This window comes from Poecilia formosa, unplaced genomic scaffold (genome assembly GCF_000485575.1).
Source record: "Poecilia formosa unplaced genomic scaffold, Poecilia_formosa-5.1.2 Scaffold11, whole genome shotgun sequence".
Classification (NCBI taxonomy): domain Eukaryota; kingdom Metazoa; phylum Chordata; class Actinopteri; order Cyprinodontiformes; family Poeciliidae; genus Poecilia; species Poecilia formosa.
Genome location: NW_006799950.1, coordinates 908,946 through 931,895, shown reverse-complemented (window position 1 = coordinate 931,895; position 22,950 = coordinate 908,946). Strand labels below are relative to the sequence as shown.

At 39.0% G+C, this 22,950-nt stretch overlaps 3 protein-coding genes across 3 annotated transcripts in view; 1 reads left to right on the top strand and 2 right to left on the bottom strand.

The window, feature by feature from the left end:
* LOC103131681 (nodal modulator 1-like) overlaps positions 1-1,621 on the bottom strand; it is a 32,186-nt gene extending 30,565 nt beyond the window's left edge. Inside the window, 2 exon segments of the mRNA XM_007543382.2 lie at positions 167-413; positions 1,459-1,621. Of these exon segments, the coding sequence (XP_007543444.1) occupies positions 167-413; positions 1,459-1,474 (263 nt within the window). The 5' untranslated portion in view covers positions 1,475-1,621.
* A 1,421-nt stretch (positions 1,622-3,042) lies between these two features.
* tmc5 (transmembrane channel like 5) lies at positions 3,043-14,208 on the top strand. Its single transcript, XM_016666375.1, has 20 exons — positions 3,043-3,230; positions 4,031-4,203; positions 4,731-4,805; positions 6,380-6,496; positions 6,610-6,712; positions 7,727-7,808; positions 7,900-8,160; positions 8,754-8,896; positions 8,998-9,142; positions 9,964-10,116; positions 10,309-10,475; positions 10,743-10,818; positions 10,912-11,009; positions 11,098-11,193; positions 11,284-11,359; positions 11,974-12,107; positions 12,196-12,369; positions 12,870-12,948; positions 13,071-13,163; positions 13,259-14,208. Exons 1-20 carry the CDS (start codon positions 3,157-3,159, stop codon positions 13,841-13,843), a joined length of 2,904 nt encoding a protein of 967 aa, XP_016521861.1. The 5' UTR covers positions 3,043-3,156; the 3' UTR covers positions 13,844-14,208.
* Positions 14,209-14,534: 326 nt separating this feature from the next.
* Positions 14,535-22,250, bottom strand: LOC103131669 (germ cell-specific gene 1-like protein). The gene is made up of 5 exons (XM_007543374.2): positions 20,876-22,250; positions 18,979-19,026; positions 16,942-17,094; positions 16,661-16,772; positions 14,535-16,007 (listed from the first exon to the last, which is right to left on the bottom strand). The coding sequence occupies exons 1-5, from the start codon at positions 21,150-21,152 to the stop codon at positions 15,713-15,715; spliced, it is 885 nt and encodes a 294-aa protein (XP_007543436.1). The 5' UTR covers positions 21,153-22,250; the 3' UTR covers positions 14,535-15,712.
* Positions 22,251-22,950: the final 700 nt, after the last annotated feature.

Below are 22,950 nucleotides of genomic sequence, written 5' to 3'. Positions count from 1 at the left end.
CTGAAATTTTCAAGGATTTCAAGCACCCACACATTCACTCAGTGAGAATCCCACAGCGGTGGTACACGCCTACTTTCTGCACGCAACCACAAAAACATGAAGCAACATGAGTTAGAGTTTCTGATTACGTTAGAAGACATTCGACGGATGCTCAGGAGTTTCCTACTTGTGTCTGCGTTTTTCAGCCATGGGGAAGGGTAATTCTGAGATGGCCCGCTGTTCCATCTGACTCTTCTGCCTCTCCTCCAGTCTGTTGACCGTGTTCAACCTGCCAGAGACGCTCAGCCTCCCTTTCAAGCTCCCTCTGCTTTTGACGCTTGATGATTTTCTGCGGTACAGCAGCGACTGGTAGCTGGGCAGCTGGTCCAGCAGCGGGTTGCTGGTGATCCGTCCCCTACCGCCAATGGCGAAGACTTAAAACAAAGAAAAACAGAGTTTTGCTAATAAAAACATGTAGAAATTAGCAAGGAAAGAAACTAATTGAATTTCAAAAAATAAAACTGTTTTACTAATTATGGTTAGTCACAAAAATAATCTATACTATTTCTTTCACTCAACAGAAAACTGAAAAGTGTGGTGTGTATTTGTATCCAGCCTTCATTAATTTTACTGCAGAGAATGAATGACTCTACCAGCTTTGCACATCTACGGACGGACATTTTTTACCAGTTCTTCTCTGCCAATCAGCTCAACCTCAGTCAGATTGGATGGGTAGTTTCTGTTTAGTCATTTTCAGGTTTTACCAGAGATTTGATTTGTATTTGGGTAGAGGACCTTTTTAATATACGAATATGATTTGATGTGTTAGTTTTCCCACAACATGAAACACATTCAACAGATATTTGCAATGCAGTGATGTTTGTTCTGCACAAAATAGAAATAAAGACTTTATGATGACTTTTTTTGTTGTTGTCATTTGTTTACATTTTGGGCTCAAATTTTGAGTTTTGAATTCCTTAATGTGTTTTTATCATAACTTATATTGTAATCTATCAAGCCATTTGACTTTTGCCTACATCATGACGCGGAGCAAGACAGTGATTTAAGAAAAATACTTTTATCAGTGGAAAAATAAGGTTTTAGGAGAAAAACCTAATGGTAAGGATTGTGAGAAAACTTGAATGGATGGACTACTAGATATGGACCAAGATAAGATGAAGATAAAACGAAAAAATATTTATTTGTCCTTAATCTGGATTAATGCAAACACATATATTTTTCCACATTCTACTTTCCTTCTTTCACGCTTAATACAATCGTGTATCCCGAACTTTTTCCCACTAGGTACGAGCTTTGTGTCATTCAAATAATAATAATAACTAATTTCAAGATAATCGTTGACAAGCAGAACAATTTTAGTAGGAATGTGCTCGGAGTTAGCAATGTTAGCTGACAAGCTAACAGAACAATGTTAACTTGTTGGACAAGTTCGTAAAAGTAGCTGAAGTTCATAATCACCTGAGTTGTCCTCCATTATTCCTTTGTTCAGAAGAAAAACTGCAGTTTTAACAGATTTAAAGAGCTGCTAGATAAATATAGAACCAGCAGACTTCGTTGGTAAAACACTAAAAAGACGAAACCCCCCAGCTGTTGTCAGGAAGACAACAATCCCCACAGACAACTTCCTGAATGCGGTTACCGATCCCAGACATAATCTATGGAAGTCCGTTACTGACATTATTTGTGTTTGGTTTCATTTTTAGAGTAGTGTAATGAAATGTAGTCTTTTTTTTTATCTCATCTGGACCTGCCTTACATAGGTACTACTAGTAAGATGTCATAACAACAGGTTTATTCGTATTTTTCATATGCAATTTTGGTACAGCAATTGTGTTTGTTGGCTGAAATTGAGGCAATTTCAATTCCTAGTAAATTTATTCTCTTTTACTTAAATTTAAATACCTTTAAAAATTGTTTTCTGTATTCATATAAGAAAATGCCATATTTAGTATAGTCATATTTTCAATTAAATAAAAAATTGTATAGAAAAGTTCATCCATAATTCAACTCACATTATATCGATTAATTACACCCAGACATATAAATACCTGCCTGTTTGAGGCCATGGGCAAACAACCCCAGTTTGTATACTTTAAACCTAAATCTGCCAGATGGATGAATAATTTTGAGCCCAACTATGAGTACAGTATATGGGGTTGTTAGTGTACCAGGTAGGTTTGTATTGATTTACATGTTTTACAGGTTTGTAAAATATTTTGGTATCAGGGCTTCATAAGGCTTTATTCTTTTTTTTTCTTTTTTTTTTTTAGACAAACCATTTCCTTGTGTTTATGTTACAGATAGTTATTACATGCTAATGTCTAATTTCTAAGACGTTTTCTCTTCGTGGGGAATGTGGCTCTTCTTAGTTATGCATTTCCTTTACTTGTTAAAGTTTCTTGTCACTAAGCAACGCCTGGGTACTTTTGCACACTCTGAACTCTAAGTAGCTCACCAAAGTCTCAATAAGGAAACCATTTAAATGTTGGCTAACAGGTATAATTGTTTTTCCCATGTCAAGCTGTCATGGACACGCTTGTAATATTCAGAAGTGGACTTTTAACTTTACAAGATCACACTTCCTGGTAGACAGAGAATATATTATCTCTCTCACGCAGCACACCCCAGGTTGGCTCACAGGTGCACATCAGGTTTGTTCTGCATGGACCGGAGGAGTCCTGACACCTTAACTACAACAATATTTTTTCATACAGTTTCCACTGGATCACAAAAAGGTAAGAAGAGTTTAATAATAATGTTTTTATTTAATGTAGCTGACTTTCTGTCAGAATCTATTTGGCCCCATGCGTGGCAGAAACCAATCCTCCTCAATGAATTAATAATGAACAGATGCGGATTAGAGTAGAAGATTAAATTACACATGTTTTCCTCAAACAATATAGCTGTCACTCTGCTTAAACCCACTTAGCTTAAACATGTGACACTGTTTGCTGAGGCTGTATTAAAGCTGAATGAGGGCTTTAATAAAGCTGAATGAGGGCTCCTTTAATAAGGAGGGCTAAATAGTTTTCAATAGCGTAAAATGTTTTATTACGTTCGTTTGACTGTTTTGTCCTCTTTTTCGCAGGACTTAATCAGGACTTGATTAAAACTCCCACTTTTTGAAGAATAAAAGGGTCTGTTTTCAAGGATCTAATGACGAGTTACAGTAATGGTGGAGTTTTTAACCCGGCCTACCATGACAGTGAGACTCTGGAAATTGACAGGAGGTTTGTATGACCAACTATTCTAATGTCTTTTTCTCTCTTCTTGTGTTGGAGTGTTCTTTAATTCCATAAAGTTTTGTCTAGAAATCCCTGTAATATTCTATATTACTGAAACCCAGGAGGTTAAACTGAATATCCTAAAGAAACAGGCAGTGTTGAAAATGTATTTTTTGAATCTACTTTGTTAAGTTTTATGATATGAACTCAAAGGTCATGTTTGTATGAAGGCTTAACTGTTTCACTAAAATTCCTCATTGGAGTAAAAACTGGCACACCAACAGAAAATGTAAAAATTAAAGGAGTAAAAAAATTTTTTTTACAAATAAGTTTCACTGTAAAGCTATCCCACTGATGTACAAATATTTGAAAAACACTTAGCTTCTTATGAAGACTTTAATTTCTGTGTTGCACGAAATGCAGTTTTAAAACAGGACTAGATTCTTACAAAAAAAATAATTGTTAGTACATTTTTGTTTGTATCTGAAAATATTCCATTTTGAATATCACTTCCTGATCTGATAAGGTCAGGAAGCTAATCAAGCATGTCATAATTATAAACATACTCTGTAAAACAACAAAAAAAAGTCTCTAATTTACTGCCGGCTGTGATCGCCAGAATTTATTTACGGATTTTACCGTAAATATAAGGTAAACGATTCACGCAATATGTCGTATTTATATTGTAAAATTCTGGCAACCTCAGCTGCCGGCATTTTACCATAAATTAGAGACTTTTTTTTTTTTTTTTACAATGTAGCAAGCTGAATGGGAGCAATTCATCTTTTGGCATTCAGGTCTTCCAGGACACACCAGCAGCATACCAATCCGTATGCGAGAGTAGACCCAGCCCAGTGGGGGCAGAATGTTGAGCCCACAGATAACGGTGAGTGGGGAGCAACTGGGGATGGTTGGAGTGGGAGAGAAAACTTCCCCATGGAGCTCATCTCCACAAGTCCTCCACTGCAGCATAACCCCAGTAAGTAAATCCCAACTGAGCTGCGAAGATAAAATTAGACCTTGTTTTTTTTTGTTGTCTTCACAAAACCTTATTTCAACAATATAAAGTCAAAAGAACAAAGTTACTTTAACAGGGCGAAGATTTAAAATCCGTCCTTGAACACAATAAATATCTTGACTTTAAGCTAACGCACAGTCACTGAATAAAATATAACATTCATTTTTTTAGAATACCTTCATTTCTACATGCAACAAGTTCTGTTTAATTCAAGTTACAAAAGCTGAGACTGAAGAATAAGTTTGAGATTTGGTGCTACAAATGCATTTTTGGCAATACTGCTAACATTATAATATTTTCCTTCTGTATTCTTTATTTTCCCTTATATAAATAATTATTTTACCCTTCCTTTTTTTTTTTACGTGGATCTTCGAATCCGTTCAAACTTCTCACTATGTTTAGTTAGTGGCTGTTTGCTTTCTTACCTCTGTGTCTCTTTGTAACCATTTTGTTTGAACTCTTTCTTTTCTCCGCATTTTTTCATTCAGATAACACATTTCAGATTGACCCAGACTCTCAGTATGATCGCTTACCACCTGTTCAACTTCATTCTTCAATTTCAGGTAGTACAATTCTCCAATTTTATCCCTCAGAGGTTTTTTAATCACTAAATGTACTAATTTAGGATTTTTTTTGGTGATATTTTTGCTGAATGCACAGTAAATTCTGTGTGCCAGGAGCTTCTCTTAGATTATTAACCTACTTAGAAATCCCCACTGGATAATCATTAATGCAGAACCTAGACACTTAGCTATCGATGAGAACAAGGAAGCTGGCAGAGAAAATAAAGCAGATTGAACTTAATTTTGATTTAAGCACACACTATTTTCTTATCTTACCATACATTTTGTCACATCTAAAAACACGTTTATGTGAAGAGATAAATTATATTATGTGAAATAATATCACATAATAGCATTTCCGTATTCAGCTTTTGCGGTCACCAAGTGTCTTCTAAGGTGACAGGACTTTAATTTGTACTGCAAGTCTAAAATGTAAAGAGGACTCAATGACAGTATGCTGTCTGCAGAAATGAGGATTCACTCGCCTCGATATGCTGGACAATTGAAAATGAAAGTAGCTCAGATCAGGTATACAAATGCCATTGAAGGCAGAAAAGGCTAATGCTGGAGCAATATTTAATTGAAGAAGCATATCATACATGATGGAAGCACAGGGCAAATATGCATTAATCTGAAAAAAGTATAATGTTAGCAAATGGATATATGATAAGCAGGCATTTGCTTTGGGTTTGTGACTTTTGTTATGCTATAAATACCTTTACAGTTACATTACAGGCCTAAAACTTTAACAATTTGCATTCATTTTTTACATTTTTGTTTGTCATAACGGATCACACTGTGAAGTTTTTGTACACACTGTTTTGACTTATGCAGATGTCTTTATTGACCCCCTCCCCTCCCCGACCATTTTAATCTGACTGAATAAGCTCACACAAAATGACACAGATTGCTTATAGTTCCTTAAAATATAGGCTATGATTGTTATGCTGGGTAAACTGTGAGAAATTATTTCAAGTGTACGGTTTTGTTCTGTTTAATTTTGGCAACTTTTCATCTTTCTTCCAAAACTGTTGTTTTTCAAAAGGTTCAGAAACAAACCAAATCAGAACTCTCGCACAGGACACAGAGAGAGATAAAAGGTTTTTTAGTAATTCATCATTTGGTACTTACAAAGTAAAAAAAAAAATATGAACAAGGTAAATATTTTAGAGTATTTGATATAACCAGATTAGTTATAAATATACTACTACTATGCCCTACTTAGAAATATTATCAGTCTAGTGACACATTTGGCACAGTAATATTTATATGCAGCGTGGTGAAACAGTTTTACTATCACAGCTTTTAATCAGAAATAAAGATAATGTTTCATAAAAGTTGCCACATAAGTTCTCAAACAAAGATGGTTACTTCTTTATTAGTGCATTATTGCCAACAGGACTAGCTCAAAAAATTCATAGGTTAGAATAAAAAAATAAAAAAAATAAACAAAGACAAGCATTCTATACAAATACAGCAATAATGAATGAAAATATGACGTAAATATCAGCATTGTCAATACTCAGCCATGAACACATCTGGTCTTTTTTTTTCTCCCCCTCACGTTTATACAGGCAACATGACAATGAGATGGAGAGGAGCAACAATGAGACGGATGAGTATGTTTCCTAACGCCGATCCTGCCCACGCGGCTTTCACAGAAGATGCCATCAAGAGCGAGATGGAAAATGGTGCGAGCCCGTCGCTGGGTGTTTGGTTACAGCGAGTGCAGAGTGCGTCACCCGATCTGCATACTGGGTGATGGCTCTTTCAAAGAACCGTCTTGTTGTTTCTTGTCCGACAGAGGAACAGATCCTCATCAAGGAGCTTGTTGCCCTGTCGACAACGGAGCAAATCAGGAAGATCCGGGCGCTGCCTGTGAGCTTTGAAGAGAAGAAACACGTCAGGTTAGTGGAGAGCAGTAAAGGGCGATAAACAATCTCTTGCTGCAGTCGTTCCAATGCACTCGGTTAATCATCAAACCTTTTTGGGAACCATAAGACCAAGCTTATGCAAATACTTGTTTGTTTCAATTATTTCCACTGTGACCTTGTACTTAAAGCTCTGGAGCACATGTGTCAAACTCAAGGTCTGAGGGCCATATCCGGCCCACCATAGTGATTTATGTGGCCCTATGGACTCCAGAGAACCAACATAATAAATAGAACCTCCTAGATAAGAGCTTAGTGCTTATATGTGTTCTTTATTTTCATCAGTGTGAAAAGACGTTTCATATTAATTAAATTTCAGAGGTACTCATCAAATGTGGAGACAAGCATTAATATTTTAAGAGTTTGTGAAACGGTAGTTTTTATCGGTACTTTCAGCCACAACTGGCCCTTTGAGGACATTCATCATCTTGATGTGCCCTGAAATGACAATGAGTTTGACACTCCTGCAGCAGGGAGAGATTCAGGGCATTTCTAAAACAGTTGGCCACAAAACTAAAAGCTCCTGCATGGCCTTTTCTAGACCTCCTGCTGAAACACCCCTGGCCTCTGAATGCGCCGGAGGGCAGCCTGCAGCTGCCCTGGAGGGTTTGACTTTTATCTTTTAGGCCTTTCTTCTCACTTCTTCCAGCAAAACTATTTATACATCAACATCTGGATAAAACATGCAATTACTCCATTAACACAGAAACCAATTGCATAGATAGGACTCACTGTAGGGTATTTTCAGGCTTCTTGAATTTGCAGCCTTACTTTAATATATAATGAACATTAAGCTCTACTGAAAAAGTCATATTTTTTCTAATGCAATCAGGTGATCACTTCATGTTTGACTCATTTGTGTGTAAGTCAGGTTTCTTACACAACACAAGGGCCAAAAGTTTTCCATACAGACTGTGTTGCTGTTTTGCACTGTATCTGAGACGTGGAATTCAAAACGATTTGTGATCTTATGTCAATGTATTTTCACAGGACACAAGCAATGGCATTCAAGTCTTCAGGACAGTCCCATCACTTCTCATCTTTAAGAGATTTTTCTCAAAATATGTCACTGGTCTGTATTTCCTTTGTACTTAAACTTCATTCAAAAATGTAACAGGGATGTGTACTTATGTGTGCTTTTGTGTTGTTTGCTTCTGCTTCAGTTGATACGAAGGTTTGGTTACAGCATAAAATCCGTCAGCCAGAGCCTGCAGCTTTGGCGAGGCATCATGAAGGAGATTGGGGGCAAATTTGGCTCCAGTGTTCTCAACTACTTTGTGCTTCTAAAGTGGCTTCTCCTGTTCAACATTTTCTCCTTCCTGGTCAACTTTGGCTTCATTACCATCCCGCTCCTGGTTTCTGACCTTTCACCCAACGTATCCCCAAACGTGAGCTTCAGAGGTCTGGAGTTACTCACCGGCGCTGTAAGTGGATTTATAGGTCTGGAAATTGTTCAGATGCCTCTTTGAAGAGTTTGTACGATTTGTTGTTGCTTGCTGAAGCTGATGTTCAGAGAGGTCCAATCAGGTCGGTTCCTTGTTTTTACAAAAAAAAAAAAAATGTCCTACCTTTTTTATGCCTTAAGAAAATAATAAAAAAAATAAATAAAAATAAAAAAATCCTGACAGAAAGGATCATAATTCATGCATGAAAGGGTTAATGCTGAATATAATGACTTGATCAAACTAACCCAACCTTTTATTCCCCATCTTCAATTTGGCATTTATGTCTTCAGAATAACCAGTCAGTTGAAGTCTGTGTATACATTTTAATTTATAGAATTTTGAAATTACATATGTTATGTTATGTTGTAGCTAAGAAAACAAAAGATTTGCTATGATTTGAACATATAGTTCTCTTCATTTGCTCTATGAATGAAGGACGGTTTCCTTACAAGCACAAATATAAGTTTGTAAAATAGAAGCTCTGTCTAAATGCATTTCTAGCTTGTAAAAAATGTATGCATATACAAAACCTACGGAAAAAGAGTGCCGTTCATATATTTTCGCCTTTTCAGGGTTATTTCAACTACACCGTCATGTACTACGGGAGCTACAGCAATGAAACATTTAGGGGCCTGGTGGATTACGACATGCAGCTCGCCTATTTCTTCACCATCTCGGTCTACATGGTGCTGTGTGGACTCGTGCTCATTTTCAGGTACGTCGTTCTTCCTTCAGTCGGTTCTTTCACCTGAACCTTCCAGCGTTTCTTCACGTTACACGTAACATTTCCTGCAATCTGGCTTCATCCCAACGCAGCATGGCGAGCTCATTTAAGAAAAACTACGCCCTGGCAGACTCAGCTTCAAACAGTGCATGGCAGCTTTTGTGCAGCTGGGATTTCAGCATAACCAACGAGAAAGCAGTGAACCAGCGTAAGAACAACCTTCGAATCCAGCTGAAGGTGACTGCTGCTCTTCTGAAGACATTTGGCGAGACAGTTAACATTTAATCTTTGAAATAGCTAAATGAAATGACTGCAACTCCAAAAACATTCATCCACCCATTTACGACCACAGGTATAAAATCCAGCACCATGTGTACAAAAGCTTTGGTTCTGACATTTTTCACTGCTAAGCATCAAATGTTCAACTGTTGGTAGTTTAGTAACAAAGAATGGATGAACAACAACAACAACAACAACTCAGCCAGAGTGAAAGGTCACGAATAATCTCAAACTGAGCTTAAAATATACTGATGCTGAAGAGTTTGGACATGTATCAACTTTCTGTGGAGTGATTAGTCAGAGACCTCCAAATATCATGTTACCATCCATTTTCTGAACACCCTTGTCCCTCAGTGGGGTCGGGAGGGTGCTGGTGCCTATCTCCAGCTAACGTTCTGGGCGAGAGGCGGGGTACACCCTGGACAGGTCGCCAGTCTGTCGCAGGGCAACACAGAGACACACAACCATGCGCACACACACACACCTAGGGGCAATTTTAGACAGACTAATTAACCTAACAGTCATGTTTTTTGGACTGTGGGAGGAAACCGGAGTACCTGGAGAAAACCCGTGCATGCACAGGGAGAACATGCAAACTCCATGCAGAAAGACTGGGAATCGAACCCAGAACCTTCTTGCTGCACGGCAACAGCTCTACCAACTGCGCCACTGTGCAGCCCAATATCATGTTACCTTTAAGTATTTTTTGTGTAGTATATAACGTGTTGCTGTTCAAGCACAAAATGCATAGTTAGTGCAATATTTGTTACCCATTCCAGGAGTCGCTATCGGAAAAGGCGCACAGAGAGCGACAAACAACTTCTGAACAACTGAAGCAGTACGGGATTTATTTTGGTTCCTGGCTCCTCTCCACCGGTTTAGCTGTTGGCTGTGGAGCTAGCATCTTTTATCTCTGCCAATACGAAAACGAGGTACGTAAGAGTACGTATTGTTGTCGAAATCCAGTAACAAAGACCTGTTATCACCTGGACTGAGTCCAAAGGCAACAGTTACAGCATCTGGTCAGCCATTAATTACCCTAAGTTTAGACAGGAGAGATGCGTAGACTTAGTCTCATAAACAGCGTTTATTCTCTGAGGATTGTCCCTCTGTTAACTTTACAGCGGGCTGAAGACACCGAAACCTGGTCTGCACTGAAGGAAGCAGAGACACTCCTGGTTCCCTTTGTAGTGTCTTTGATGAATATGGTCATTCCCCTCTTCTTCTCCCTCTTCAACAAGTTTGAGCAGTACTCCAGCCAGCGCAAACAGATTTATGCCCTGTTGTTCAGGTGAGGCGTTTAGGGGTGCAGATATCCTAAAGGTTTTAGGACATTAAAACAAAATGAACCTGTTTCTATGTTTCTAGATTTGTTGTGGCTTGAGTCTTTCTAAGATATTTCCGTCAGTAATTTTGTCATGACAGGAAACTCGAAGGCTCTGATGCTGCATTGAATAAACCTCGACTTTGTTCAGATCTGATACAATGGGATATCGCTTAATTGACTTTCTCTATCACTAGACAATGACATATTTGTTTGTCATTTTTTCATTCTTAGAAATGTGTTACTCCGGATATCCATTTTGGGCGTTTTGTGCTATTACTGGATGAATACAGTGCCTCAGAAATTCACAGTATGTATTTGTCTACATCCCTTACTGCTTGTTTTTTGTAATATATCATAAATTAATGTGTGTTTATTCATTCAAAAACCTGTTTTCTCTCAGTGCTGGGAGCCCGTGGTTGGACAGGCTTTGTACCGTTTGGTCATTGTCGATTTCATTTTTCTGATGCTGGGGTCCTTGTTTGGAGAGTTTCTCAGCAAGTGAGTAGCAGATTTTCCCATTTACGTTATTGTCACTGAAGCATGGAGAATTATTGTTTAATGATAGCTGCACTGTGCGTTTTAACAGTGTGATTGGGACCAAGATACAACCACGTCTAGGAGTCCCAGAGTTCGACGTAGCCAGAAATGTCCTGGAAATCATTTACGCTCAGACTCTGGCCTGGTAAAAACATACGAGGCAGTTTTTAATTTTCATTTTTTGGACGATTGTAAGAGGTGGTTCAGTAAAAGTTTACGCTTTTTCTCTTGTTAGGATTGGAATCTACTTCTCTCCTCTGTTACCTGTCATCCAGATCCTCAAGTTCTTCATCTTGTTTTATTTGAAAAAGGTAAATGATGGTTTAAAACCTGCTATATATCATAACGACACACCTGGGTAGAAAAGGCAGACAGAGAGCCGCGCTGTTCACCCGTCAGGGTCTCATGTTACTCTTTGTTCATTTCTGTCAATAATTAATTTGAATCCTTTCATTGCCTGGCTAAAAAGATTTCATTTTTGTTTTTATGCTACTGGGAGCTCTGGTTTCTCAATGATGAGGATAATCAATTGGTCTTTGTTTGATTCACAAAGCAACTCTGGGTAGATCTATTGTTAAACGCTTAATGAACAAACTCAGTGACCTCTAATATCACACTTTTCAAGTTCTGCGAAATATAGATGCAATGCTTAGGCTTTAATCGAGTGAAGATATGGCTCACCCCCCAGGGCTGCATGACCTAGGGGCCAACGTGTCGTCTCCAAGCAGCTTTTCCATTTTAAATTGCATGGTCTATTATACATTTTGTAGGTAGAATTAAACCTGCTTGTTGTTTTTCTTGCTGTTGTATTCATGTGTTTGTCACCAACTCTCCAATGGGAGTAAAGACAGAAACCAGCAGGCTGAAATCTCTCATATATTTAAGCGCTAATGTTCATCAGTATGTATATCCTCTCCTCCTTCAGGTCAGTTTGACTCACAATTGCCAGCCTCCACGGCGTTCAGGCAGGGCGGCCCAGATGAAAACCATCTTCATCTTTCTCCTCTTCATCCCTTTCTTTGTGGGAGCCCTGTCTATCGTTGCGTACACCGCCTGGAGGTAAGCGAGCGTGGCTTTCACAGACGCTAAGTTGGGTCACAGCTTGACGGTTGCGTCATACGTGATGACGTCCTATTTCCCACCACAGCCTGACCCCTTCGGAGCACTGTGGCCCTTTCCGGGGCCTCAACAACACATTCAGTGTGACTGGAGAGTGGATCGATGACGTGAACAAACTTTCGAGCACCCAGTGGGTTGTGTGGATCTACCAAAATGTCATCAAGAGTGAAATTTTCTACTTTCTTATCACACTCATCATCCTGTAAGCATCCGCCTGCGTTGTGCGATGTGTGTTTTATTAATTGAGTCTTCAGACGTTTTTGACATCGTTTAACTTTTTGCCATGCTTTTGTAACAGACCAACTGAAAAAAGTGCATAATAGTTATAATAGTTTAATTAGATGCATCAAGGCACAGCTGGTATCACTGTCGCCTTGCAGTAAGGAGGTCCTGGGTTCAAATCCTGGCTCTTTGCATACACGGGTTCAACCTGATGACCTGGCTAGGATGTAGCTCGACCCTGCGACTGTGCAAGAACGACACGTAAATCGGTTCATTTTTATCCATCTGCTTCACAATTGCGCATAGGTCTGTCACGTAAAATTTTATGAAAATATAAAATGTTTGTGGTCACAAAGTGATGAAATGTGGAAAAGTTTAAGGATTAGGGATACTGTTGCGAGGCACTCTGAATGCGCTGTTCGTTGATTTGGAGTCTTTGTGCAAAGTGTGAACGATCCTTGTCATGTTTCTGTCCCCTAGTGTCCTCATTTACATCTTCTGGCAGCTCATTCAGGGCCGCAAGGAGCTCATTGTTCTTCTGAGAAAGCAGATTGTTAATGTAGGTTCAAATTGTCCACCTGAATGAGTGTTTGACTACTACTGATTTCATTTTGCTTTTTTTTTTTTTTTCCAGTTCATTTTGTGCCGATTTTACACCCATATCTGATTTTTTTTTTTCAGGAGGGGAACGACAAGTCCTTCCTGTTAGAAAAGCTGCAGAACCTGCAGAAATCCTGTCCGAAAGTTAACAAAAAACAGAAAAAACGGACAACTGTATGCTTTGCACATTTCTATTCAAAATTTATTTGTGTACAGTTTTTTTTTCTTTTCTTTTTTTGCACTTTACCTAACGTGTTGTTTTTCTTCAGCACACAAGTCGACGCTCAGCTGAGCGCTCCTCTGGAAGCCAGTCCAACTCAAACGCGGTGGTTCAGGTTCTACTTGCTCGCCAGCAGCAGGAGGAAGAGGAGAGACGCAATGCCAGTGGCGTTTCAGTCCCGTCGGACATTTCCACCTCCGACGCCATGATGCAGGCCATGCTGGCCCGTCAGAAAGCCGAGAGACAAGATGAAAACGCCTACGAAGCCACTGATGGACACCCTCCTCCCCTCGATGCGGTGGCGCAGAGCTTGGCAGCCAGACAGAGGGCTGAAGAGACGGACGGATACTGGAGCACGACCCACTTTAACCGAAGTAACCCAGTTTACAGCTCCATTATCCAAGTCAGACAAAGTGCTGAAAGGGACAGAGAAGACGATTCGCACGATGCTACATCCCCAGTGTCAAGTGCAATGATTCAAGTCATGCAAGCCAGACAGAAAGCAGAGGAAGAGGAAAGGAATCAGAGGATCTATCCTCCGGGGCAAAACGCGGCTTCTCCCGGCTCCAGCGCTCTCATCCAGGCCATGTTGGCCCGGCAACAGGCCCAGAATGAATATGATGATGGTTATTGACCGAAAGCCTCAGAAAATGGAAATGGAAAACATTATCCTATGTTGTGTTATGAATCATTTCCATTATGTCAGATATTTCATTTCTCTCGACTGAAACTTATTCAGTTCAGCCAGAAAGTAAGAGATACTGCAATTAGGGAATAAGAGCTGCAAGGTTCACCTTTTTATATGAGTAAATGTTAGTTCTAGTGTATTGTCCATGGATGTGTGTAGATGTATAGAAATGAACATTGAGGTTTAACACGTGCCATTTTAAGTGCATTTAAAAAAAAAGAAAAAAAGAAAAACGAATGTCAACTGCTTGTATTAATGCTGGTTATCTAGAACTGTTACCACTTAGAAAATAAAATAAGTTATGTTTTGCATGAACAAATGAACACTATTTAAATTAATTTAACTTAATTATCATATTTGTACAGTTGAGCATTTTATTTCTGGCCAGTGTGGGCCTGTGTACTATTAATATATATTTTTACCAAATGTTAAATAATATTTCTTTGCACATCCTGCTAATTGTTTTACTTGCTATATATTGTTTATAAAAAATAAATGAAAAGATTCTGGAGATGGAACGGCGTATTCTTTTTTTTTTTTAACTCTCAAGAACTTTAGAAAGTTCTGAAAAGTGAAAGTGCAATAATTGAAACTATTATAGAAAATATTTTTTCAAAAAGTGATGATTCGCAATATAAAATGTACAGTTTATTGATGTGCTGATTATTGTAAACACAGCTTTTTTCAGAGATGTGGTCTAGCTTTTAGATTTATTATACGTTTGCTTTTGACATTGTAGAAAAGCTCTTTTAATTTAGAGTTTCTCATGTTCCACTTAAGCTTTTTTGGTAACTATGTGGCACAGTGACGGCACAGGGAGAGAGCGTATGACCCATATTCAGAGGCCTCAGTCCTCCACCCAACCGTCACGGGTCCAAGTCCCGGCCCTCTGACCTTTGCTCCATGTCTTCCTCGTCTCACACAACCCAATTCGCTGTCGGATCTCTATCAAATAAAGGTCACAAGAGCTGATAAAAGCTTTTAAAAAAAGGATTTTTTGGTAACTAAATATTCAAAATCTACCCATGTATTTCTTTTACCTGCTTACTTACTGCAGAGTTGCATACGTAGCTCGTCCAACACAGGGATCAACAGGACAGACAACCATCCTCACACACACACTCACACTGAAGGCAGCTCAGAAGTTACCACATAGAAAGGGTTTTTTTGACTGGGAGGATGCTGGGGTGTATGGAGAGAACATTCAAACTTGACATAAAAACGACCCTTAGAATAAAATGATGGGTGACGAAAACCAAAGAAGCTGACAGCCAGTGTGCATGGCCAAAGTTACTTTATCAGCTCAGTTACCCTATGTGCCACATTTCTATCTACAGCATGATAGAAAACCATCTTGGAACTCCCGTGTTTTTAAAACCTCAATATCCTGATAGTGGTAGATGGCCTGCAACTATTCTGAAGCTTCAAGTGATAAACGCTGAATAAGCATCAGTTTCAATAAACGTGCGCTTTATTCACCACATTGAAAACCCAGTTAGGCCTAATGTTTGTTCTGGTCTTTCAAGCTGACCCAGTCCAGGGCCGTGAGAAGCTGAAACACACTCGCTCCAATTGTATGGGTGACCTGACCTCAACGTTTCTTTATATGTTACAATATACTCAGTTTCACAAAAAAAAAGAAAAAATAAAATACATGTACATCCATGGATGTACATGTATTGTCCATTTTTTTTCTGCCAGTTTATTTCCCCAACTTGAACCACGTGTGACTTGAAGCCGCCTGATCTGCTTCAGTTAAGGCAGCGTTGAAGAGCAAACCTGCAAGCCTCACAGCTGAACACGAAGCAGAACATATCAGCATTGTTCCTCGCCAAGGGATGCTGCGAGGTCGACAAAGTCCAATGAGGTGGTAGGTATAGGAGTCCTCCTGCCGCTTTTTAGGGACTGACTGGAGTAAACGTCCACGGATTTAGAGATGGAGTGCAAGGAGTTGTCCCGGAAGTATCCGTACGCCTCGCGTGCGTTCTCCTCCCGGATGGTCTGCTCGAAAGTCTTGCGCTTGTGTCTGAACTCGATGACGGTCTTCGTGTAGGAGTTGAGGGTGGTGACCGATGCGCCCATGCAGCAGGTGAAAGACGCCCATGCCAAGCTGATGAAAAAAACAGGAAGACAGTTTGTTTTGTAAAAAAAAGATGAGGTGTTTTTATTCTGCTGTGACAGAAGTGAAGTTTACGAGAAAGAAAACCAGAATATACTATACTCTGTACACTTATGGGAACCACACAAAAAAAATGTGCAGCAAAAACACAGTTTAGTAGCCAGAAAGCTTGTGGCTGGACTCTACAGAGGTGATGTCCCGTCATGGCACTACGCTGGAATTCACTAAGCTTTTTCCACTAATCATGATGGCAATAATAAACAATGCACAAATAATCCAAATACACAAGTTGTTCCCAAAAACACAAGCCCTCACAGATCATGACAAATTGCAAATGACATAAAACAACAAAAGTTCAGTCTGATTCAAAGCTGTCTTTTTATACAGCATTATGTAAATGTCTGTTTGCAACTGCATTAAACACATACTGTCTATAACGCACAGCAGAAGATTTATTACATAATTGCGATCATGTCTGCAGTGGGGCTTTAGACACCAAAGCTTAATCCTGCCATAAGACCTCTTGACCTCCAATGCAGACAGTAATGCTAGAGAACGGTATAGATTTACTTCCTGTAAACTTAGATTGCCAGGACGTTTAAATAAAAAAACTTGTTTTCTGGTGTGGATCTGCAGCGTCTTACCAGAAAGACCACCCATAATCCCAGTTGTAGGGCCTCCAGTCAGGTGGACCATGGCTGACGGTGACCTGGAAGACCTGCGTGTACATCACATGAGCCACCATGCCAAGAAGACCTGAGACCAAATATATAGTAGAGCTACTGTCAGACCATCTGGTACGTGTCAGAGTCAAAGAAGGTACAGAACTTCTCAGACATGGGATGGTTTGTCTCCCAGAAATGCATTTGAATACTTAAATGTAGAGTTTTACATTTTGATTGATCTTGAACAAGCTGAAGCTTACCTGAGAGCACCGTGAAGACAGCAGCAAAGGCATTGAGCTTGAGTCCATCAATTACGTTGCTGGAGTGGACCAGCTCTATGCACATGAGGCTGAAGCCCACCATCAGCAGCAAAATGTACAACATCTCAGAAACCACAGAAAGCCACAGCATTCCTGTAAAAAAATATATATATGTAATTACCAAGTGGAATTCAGTAAAATATTCATGATTAGAGACTAACAATGAACTTCAACCAATTTCTAGGCTGTAGCTTACATATACACAAACCACATTTCCAACCACTTTTTCTTACTAATTTTCACCAGTTGATCGAAGATGACCCATTAACCAAAGTACACAAAAAATCTAGGGATGACTGTAAGTCGGCTTTTAAACATATAGTACAAATCCCCCCAGCGCAATTCAGTTGTCTCAATAGCAACCCCTAGTGTCCACAGCGGAGAATGCTTACCTCTCTCTAACATATCAAATGACTATATTGAGTTTTTATATGTCAGATGAGATCTTTTTTGGCTTGAGGACATTTTGTAAAATACTTTATGTGTATGCAACATTTTGGTAGGAAATTACCTGATTATATTGGTAAAAAAAAAAAAAAAAAATTTAGTTTTGGATAGGTATGAGACAGTTCCAATCCTGTTTTACTTAAAGGTTAAAAGATCACCAACTGCCTTTAGACTCAGATTTCATTGATATGAACCTTCTGAACTGTTCAACGCCTCATTCTAGCTTCATATATTGACAAAAGAAATTACCTTTAAATTCTTATTTCACAAGAAAATTTTGCCACACACACATTTTAACTTTGAGCCAGCTTAGCAACATGGCATTATGAGGTAAATATAAGAAGAAGACAAGCCAATTCTGCCATGTTTACAGGACATTTAATTTAATTTTAATATTTTGCCTTCCGGTTTGAACCATGACCTACAAGATGCCTGTCTAAAGACTTGTAGCATAACAGTTACAATGAAAGTCAAGACTTAACTGGGAATTATAAATCCAGCTTAACTTGTTCCAGGTCGAAAACTAGTGGGATTTATTCGGTGCTCATTGTCTAAGCTCATTATACAATATAAGTCTTTAGTAACACCTTGCTAGTTGGTGTAAAGTGTAACTGCTTCATGGAGAAGCAAAGAAATTCATGCAAAAATGCTCTCTTCATTCATTTAATATTTAATATTTCAGATAAAAAGAAAATCATCAGCCAAGAAAACCTGAGTAAATACAAAAGCTTACAAATTCTGATTTCATTTCGCATCTTAGTAAAAACATCCAAACCAAAACGTACAAGCTCCGTGTGAAAAAGTCAGGAGGAGTTTTGATCATGAATGGTTCGATCCAGCCCCAGGTCCTCAGTCAGATTTTGAGCTTGACCGTAAGGCTAAAAGTTGATGGTCGGACATCATGTTTTGTTATTGTTTGGTATGAGAGAATTATTCAAAACGCATCACCCTTCCACCACCGTGTTCGACTGTCACCAGTAAATATTCTGTCAGTGTACAGAATATCTTCTTAAAAAGTCTTGAGGATCACCACGATGTTTTCTGGGAAATGTGAGTTTAGCTTCTGTGTTTATTTTAGTCAGAAGGCTTAAGTCTTCTGAAAACCAATCCTGCAAAGGTTCACCATTGTTTCCATGTTTTCCCCCCTTTGGTGACAAATAACGAGCAGCACTGTTATTACTGGAGTCTCCAAACCTTCTTACAGACTAATACATCTGCAGGACTGAGAGTGATCAGGTCAGAGTGTAGCCTTTGAAACTAGACCCCCAAAATTTAGTTGATCACAGTTTATTTAACAAGGGAGGTGATTTTTCTCTCATACAGAGTTTGATTGCTTTGGACAGTGTTTGTCCGTTAATAATTAAAATCATCACTTGACAACTGTACTTTGAATTTACTCAGGTTATTTTCTTTTTGTCTTATGTTCAATTTCGTTTGATGATCTGAAACATTTAAGTGCAACAACAACAAAAAAAAAACAAAAAACAAAAAAACAGCAAAGAGAATTTTACAGCATAAGTAGATAGTCACCTTTCTCTGATGCAGGAGCTAAATCGATGAAACTTCGGCATCTTTCACCTTCAAGGCAGAAAGAAAAACATACTGTCATTATGGCACTGTGTGTTCTATATGAACATATTCCACATGCGGACAAGATTGAAATTCGATAAAACTCAAAGAAAACCACCTCAGGATCACAAACAAAAAAACATTGCAGATTTTAGTCAAGTCTTTAATCCCTTTTTAACTCCTGGTTTCAGTCCAGGATGATCTGGTGAATCCTTAAGTAAAATAAATAAATAAATAAAATAAACACAGTTCATAAGTTCAAGAAGGAATAAACTCCACGTGGAAGATAAGACATATGACAGAGATGGTCCTTTTCTGACCTCCCATTCAGTGTCACCAGATGGTGTGCTGCTGGCAGAGCTGCTCAATCTGGTCCAGAAAAGTACAGGCAGTGTAAAACCAATCACAGATGTTCAACACTGTGACATCCCTGTGGCAGTTCAACAAACAGAATAGAAAAAAAAAGGACCTCTGACACCACGTATATCTGAGCAGATTCCTTCTGTCATCAATCAGGCCTCGCATGTCGCTGGATTTGTTGTAAGTGGAACTGTTTAATCAGGTAGGCGGCAACAGCTGTTTTGAGGAAAAACTCATCAAGCCCCCGAGTTACGTAATCCTCATTAACTTGAGCTGCTCAGATGAAAACATGTCTGCAAGGAGGACATGAAATAGCTCCATTCTGGCCAGACTTTAAAAAGTCTCGCTCTTTCAGAATTATTTTCTCGCTGTCAAATAGGTTTGCTTTTCGTTTCTATGAAAAGTAAACGTAACTAGCGAACTAAACAGATGAAACTTACACATACATGTGCGAGTTCATGCCAAAACACTTGCTGTGTTTTAAGTGGTACAATACTGGCGATTGTTTTGGCCAGGAATTTAAAGTGAGATGCAACTGGTCAAAATATAATGTTGTAATTTATTGTAAAATTAACAGACTTTATTATGGTTTGCCATGTTTTAAAAAAATATCTACCAGGGTTTATCCTTTTTCTGTTCCATTAACAATAGATTACTGGAAAAATGACTATATTATAAATGGGGTGTTTTTTTTTAACAGCAGGAAACCATAAAAAGCTACAGGCAATATTATTTTTTTTACAATACATAACAGTATAGTGCAATATATTTTCCTCCTGCGACTTTCTGAGAAAAAGTATGTTTTCTACAGTGCAGCTAAGATGAACAAACCAATAAACAATTTTGTCTTGTAGGGATTCCTCATGTTTTTGCAGTACATTTCTGGCAACCCCAGCTGACAGTATTTTACCATAATTTTGACTTTTTAAATTTTCTACAGTGTCTAGGATATCATAAAAGCACTATTATTGGTTTGGTCAACAACTACAAAGAATACTAATACATAACTTTAGCTACTTTACTTTTTTTTTCAATATCTAATAAAATAAATTGCATTTATAGACTGAAAAATCAGTGCAAAAACAAAAAAACTTAGTACAGTCGGGGTAAAGGGTTTACATTTTAGAAAGCATGTGATGGCTTTAAAAACAACTACGGTCCGAAAATAATTTAATTGCGATACTAAAATAGAGCTGCATTAAATAAATACAGGATTTTATAAAACTTAAAAAGATGTGGAAAATTTGAAAATTAAATTAAACACGGGCTTTTTCAGACAGGCTTTTAAATTCTGAAAAGTACTTAACAAGAACTTTATATAACAATATACCCATATAAAATAAATAAATAAACATGTAAAGTTATGACATGACTGAAGACACAAAAGTATGCATTCTGAAATGCTTTTCAACTTCCCAGAATCAAACTCGGTTTTCTCCATCACGCCGGAGTGATCTAGTCAACGTCCACGCAGCCCCACACACAGACCTGCTCTTACTTTCATCGTGGATGTTCTCCTCGCATGAGTACCAAATGCCGGTGTGAAACTGTCGGAACAGGAACCTGTCGTCCCCGGTCTCCCAGCTGTACACCACCTTGTTGGGGTCCGTTTCGTTCACTCCGTAGTCTATGCACTGGTGCGTCCGCAGCTTGCTGCATTTGGGCTTGGGCACGCGCTGCGTCCCCACGCACCAGTAAGTGGTGATGAAGGCGGTGATGGCGAAGAGCAGGGCGAAGAAGTTCAGGCTGACCGACAGGAGGGTCCTCGTCTTCATGGTCCGCGTGAAGGATGCACGAGCCTCGGCAGCGTCAGCGGCGCGCGGAGGACCCAGAAGTCCATGGGTGCGAGGTGGAAGAGACGCACGAGCGCGCCGGATGAAAAGACGGTCCCATCGGACACCCCGAAAAGTTGCCAGATACTGTCCACGGACAGGCTACATCTCCAACAAGGAGCTCGGACGGGAGACAAAGTGACTCATTTCCCCCTAATTCACACGCGTTTCACCACGAGCCTGCTCGGACGTCACGTTGTCAGAGGATTTGATGCTCGTTTGCATCAGTGTGGGATTTTCTCCTCGTGCTCTCCTCTGGCTGCCGCTGTCATTAGGACCTTCCTCTCCCTCAATCCATCACAATCTGCTTGCCAAATGCAGGCGATTATCAGAGCGAGAATAGATGGAACCGAACCACAAGACATGGTTCCATTTTTATTTTATTTTATGAAAGTTGTCCATGTAATGAGTAATAACAGGCGTCATCATGGTTTTACTATTTTATCAAGTTAATTATTGTTTTATTTTTATTTTTTCCTGATCACAAAGTGGAAATGTTAAATGGTTTTTGCAAAGCCACCTTTAGATGCCATTATAGCAGCAAGACTTTTGAGCTTTATCTGGATTTATGCTCTACTGATATTTCTTCCCTATTCCTTCCGCCCCCCCCAAAAAAATAGTTCAAACTGAGTCATATTAGAAAGGCTTGCCACTGATTACAAAATCAGTCTGGGTAGATCTGGACTTTGACTTGGCCATTCTAACACATGGATATGCTTCGTTTCTAAACATTTCACTACAACTACAATGTCGACGCCATTGTCCTGCTGGATGGTGAACTGTCTCCAAAAGTGCAGTTTTTTTTTTTCCTGTTCTTGAACAGGTTTTGTTTCCTGGGTTACCATGTGAAGAGCCTTTCATCTTCCCATCATTTTGGACCAGCCTCCCTTGTCATTCTTTTGAAAAGCATTCCCACAGCATCATGGTGCCACTCAGGGTGCTCGGTGAAATAAAACTGATAATAGACCTGAAGCCAAGAGAAATGAAACAGCATTTCACCCACTTTGGTCTCTTTTAACAAAAGTTGGAAACTTCAGGTTGCCGCGAACGCGTGATTCAACATGTCCAGACTGGTTTGGATAGATTTGTTATCATATCAAATAAAATCATCACTTGAAAACAGATTTTTGCCTTCACTCTTATTAATCTTTGTCAGTCATTGTCTTACATAAACATTTACTTTGTATTATCACATTTAAATGTGAGAAGAAGAAAAAAAGAAGCAAAAACAGAAAAATGTGTAGTGGGGAAAAATACTTTCTCATGAATGTTGGTGATGATGTGTGATTTTTGTCTTTACTTTTTTTTTATTAAACAAAGGAGTCAAAACTTGTAACATCTTACTGGTGGAGACGTCCATCCAGTTCTTTCAAACTGAATGTAATCATGAGCACAATAGTCGGTGGTAATTAATCCCAGGGCAGATGTGTGTTTGCCTATAGATAACATCGGCATAATCCCAAACCGACAAGAATGAAGGGAAATTAGAATCCGACCAGAAAAAGACGGACCAGGACAGAGGGAGAAGATAAGGAGGAGGAAGATAAGGGAGGAGGAAGGCTTAAGGGAAATGAATCTGCAGCAGGTATTCACTGTGAATTAAAATATAACACTCAGCAAGACCAAATTAAAAATGCTACACTTTGACTTTTCAGTGATTCCTGATTATACAATGTTCAAGAGTGTGCGTCAGCAGTCCGCTCTCATGACTCTGGCATTAACTAAACCTATTAAAAGTCCT

Excerpts from the sequence above, each read along its gene's own strand:
- tmc5 (XM_016666375.1), top strand. The coding sequence starts at position 3,157 with ATGACGAGTTACAGTAATGGTGGAGTTTTTAACCCGGCCTACCATGAC. Across the intron at positions 8,161-8,753 it reads TGGAGTTACTCACCGGCGCT|GGTTATTTCAACTACACCGT; the intron begins GTAAGTGGATTT and ends TCGCCTTTTCAG. Across the intron at positions 11,010-11,097 it reads TTTGGAGAGTTTCTCAGCAA|TGTGATTGGGACCAAGATAC; the intron begins GTGAGTAGCAGA and ends GCGTTTTAACAG.
- LOC103131669 (XM_007543374.2), bottom strand. The coding sequence starts at position 21,152 with ATGAAGACGAGGACCCTCCTGTCGGTCAGCCTGAACTTCTTCGCCCTG. Across the intron at positions 17,095-18,978 it reads AGCTCCTGCATCAGAGAAAG|GAATGCTGTGGCTTTCTGTG; the intron begins GTGACTATCTAC and ends ATTTTTTTACAG. Across the intron at positions 16,008-16,660 it reads GATTATGGGTGGTCTTTCTG|CTTGGCATGGGCGTCTTTCA; the intron begins GTAAGACGCTGC and ends TTTTTTCATCAG.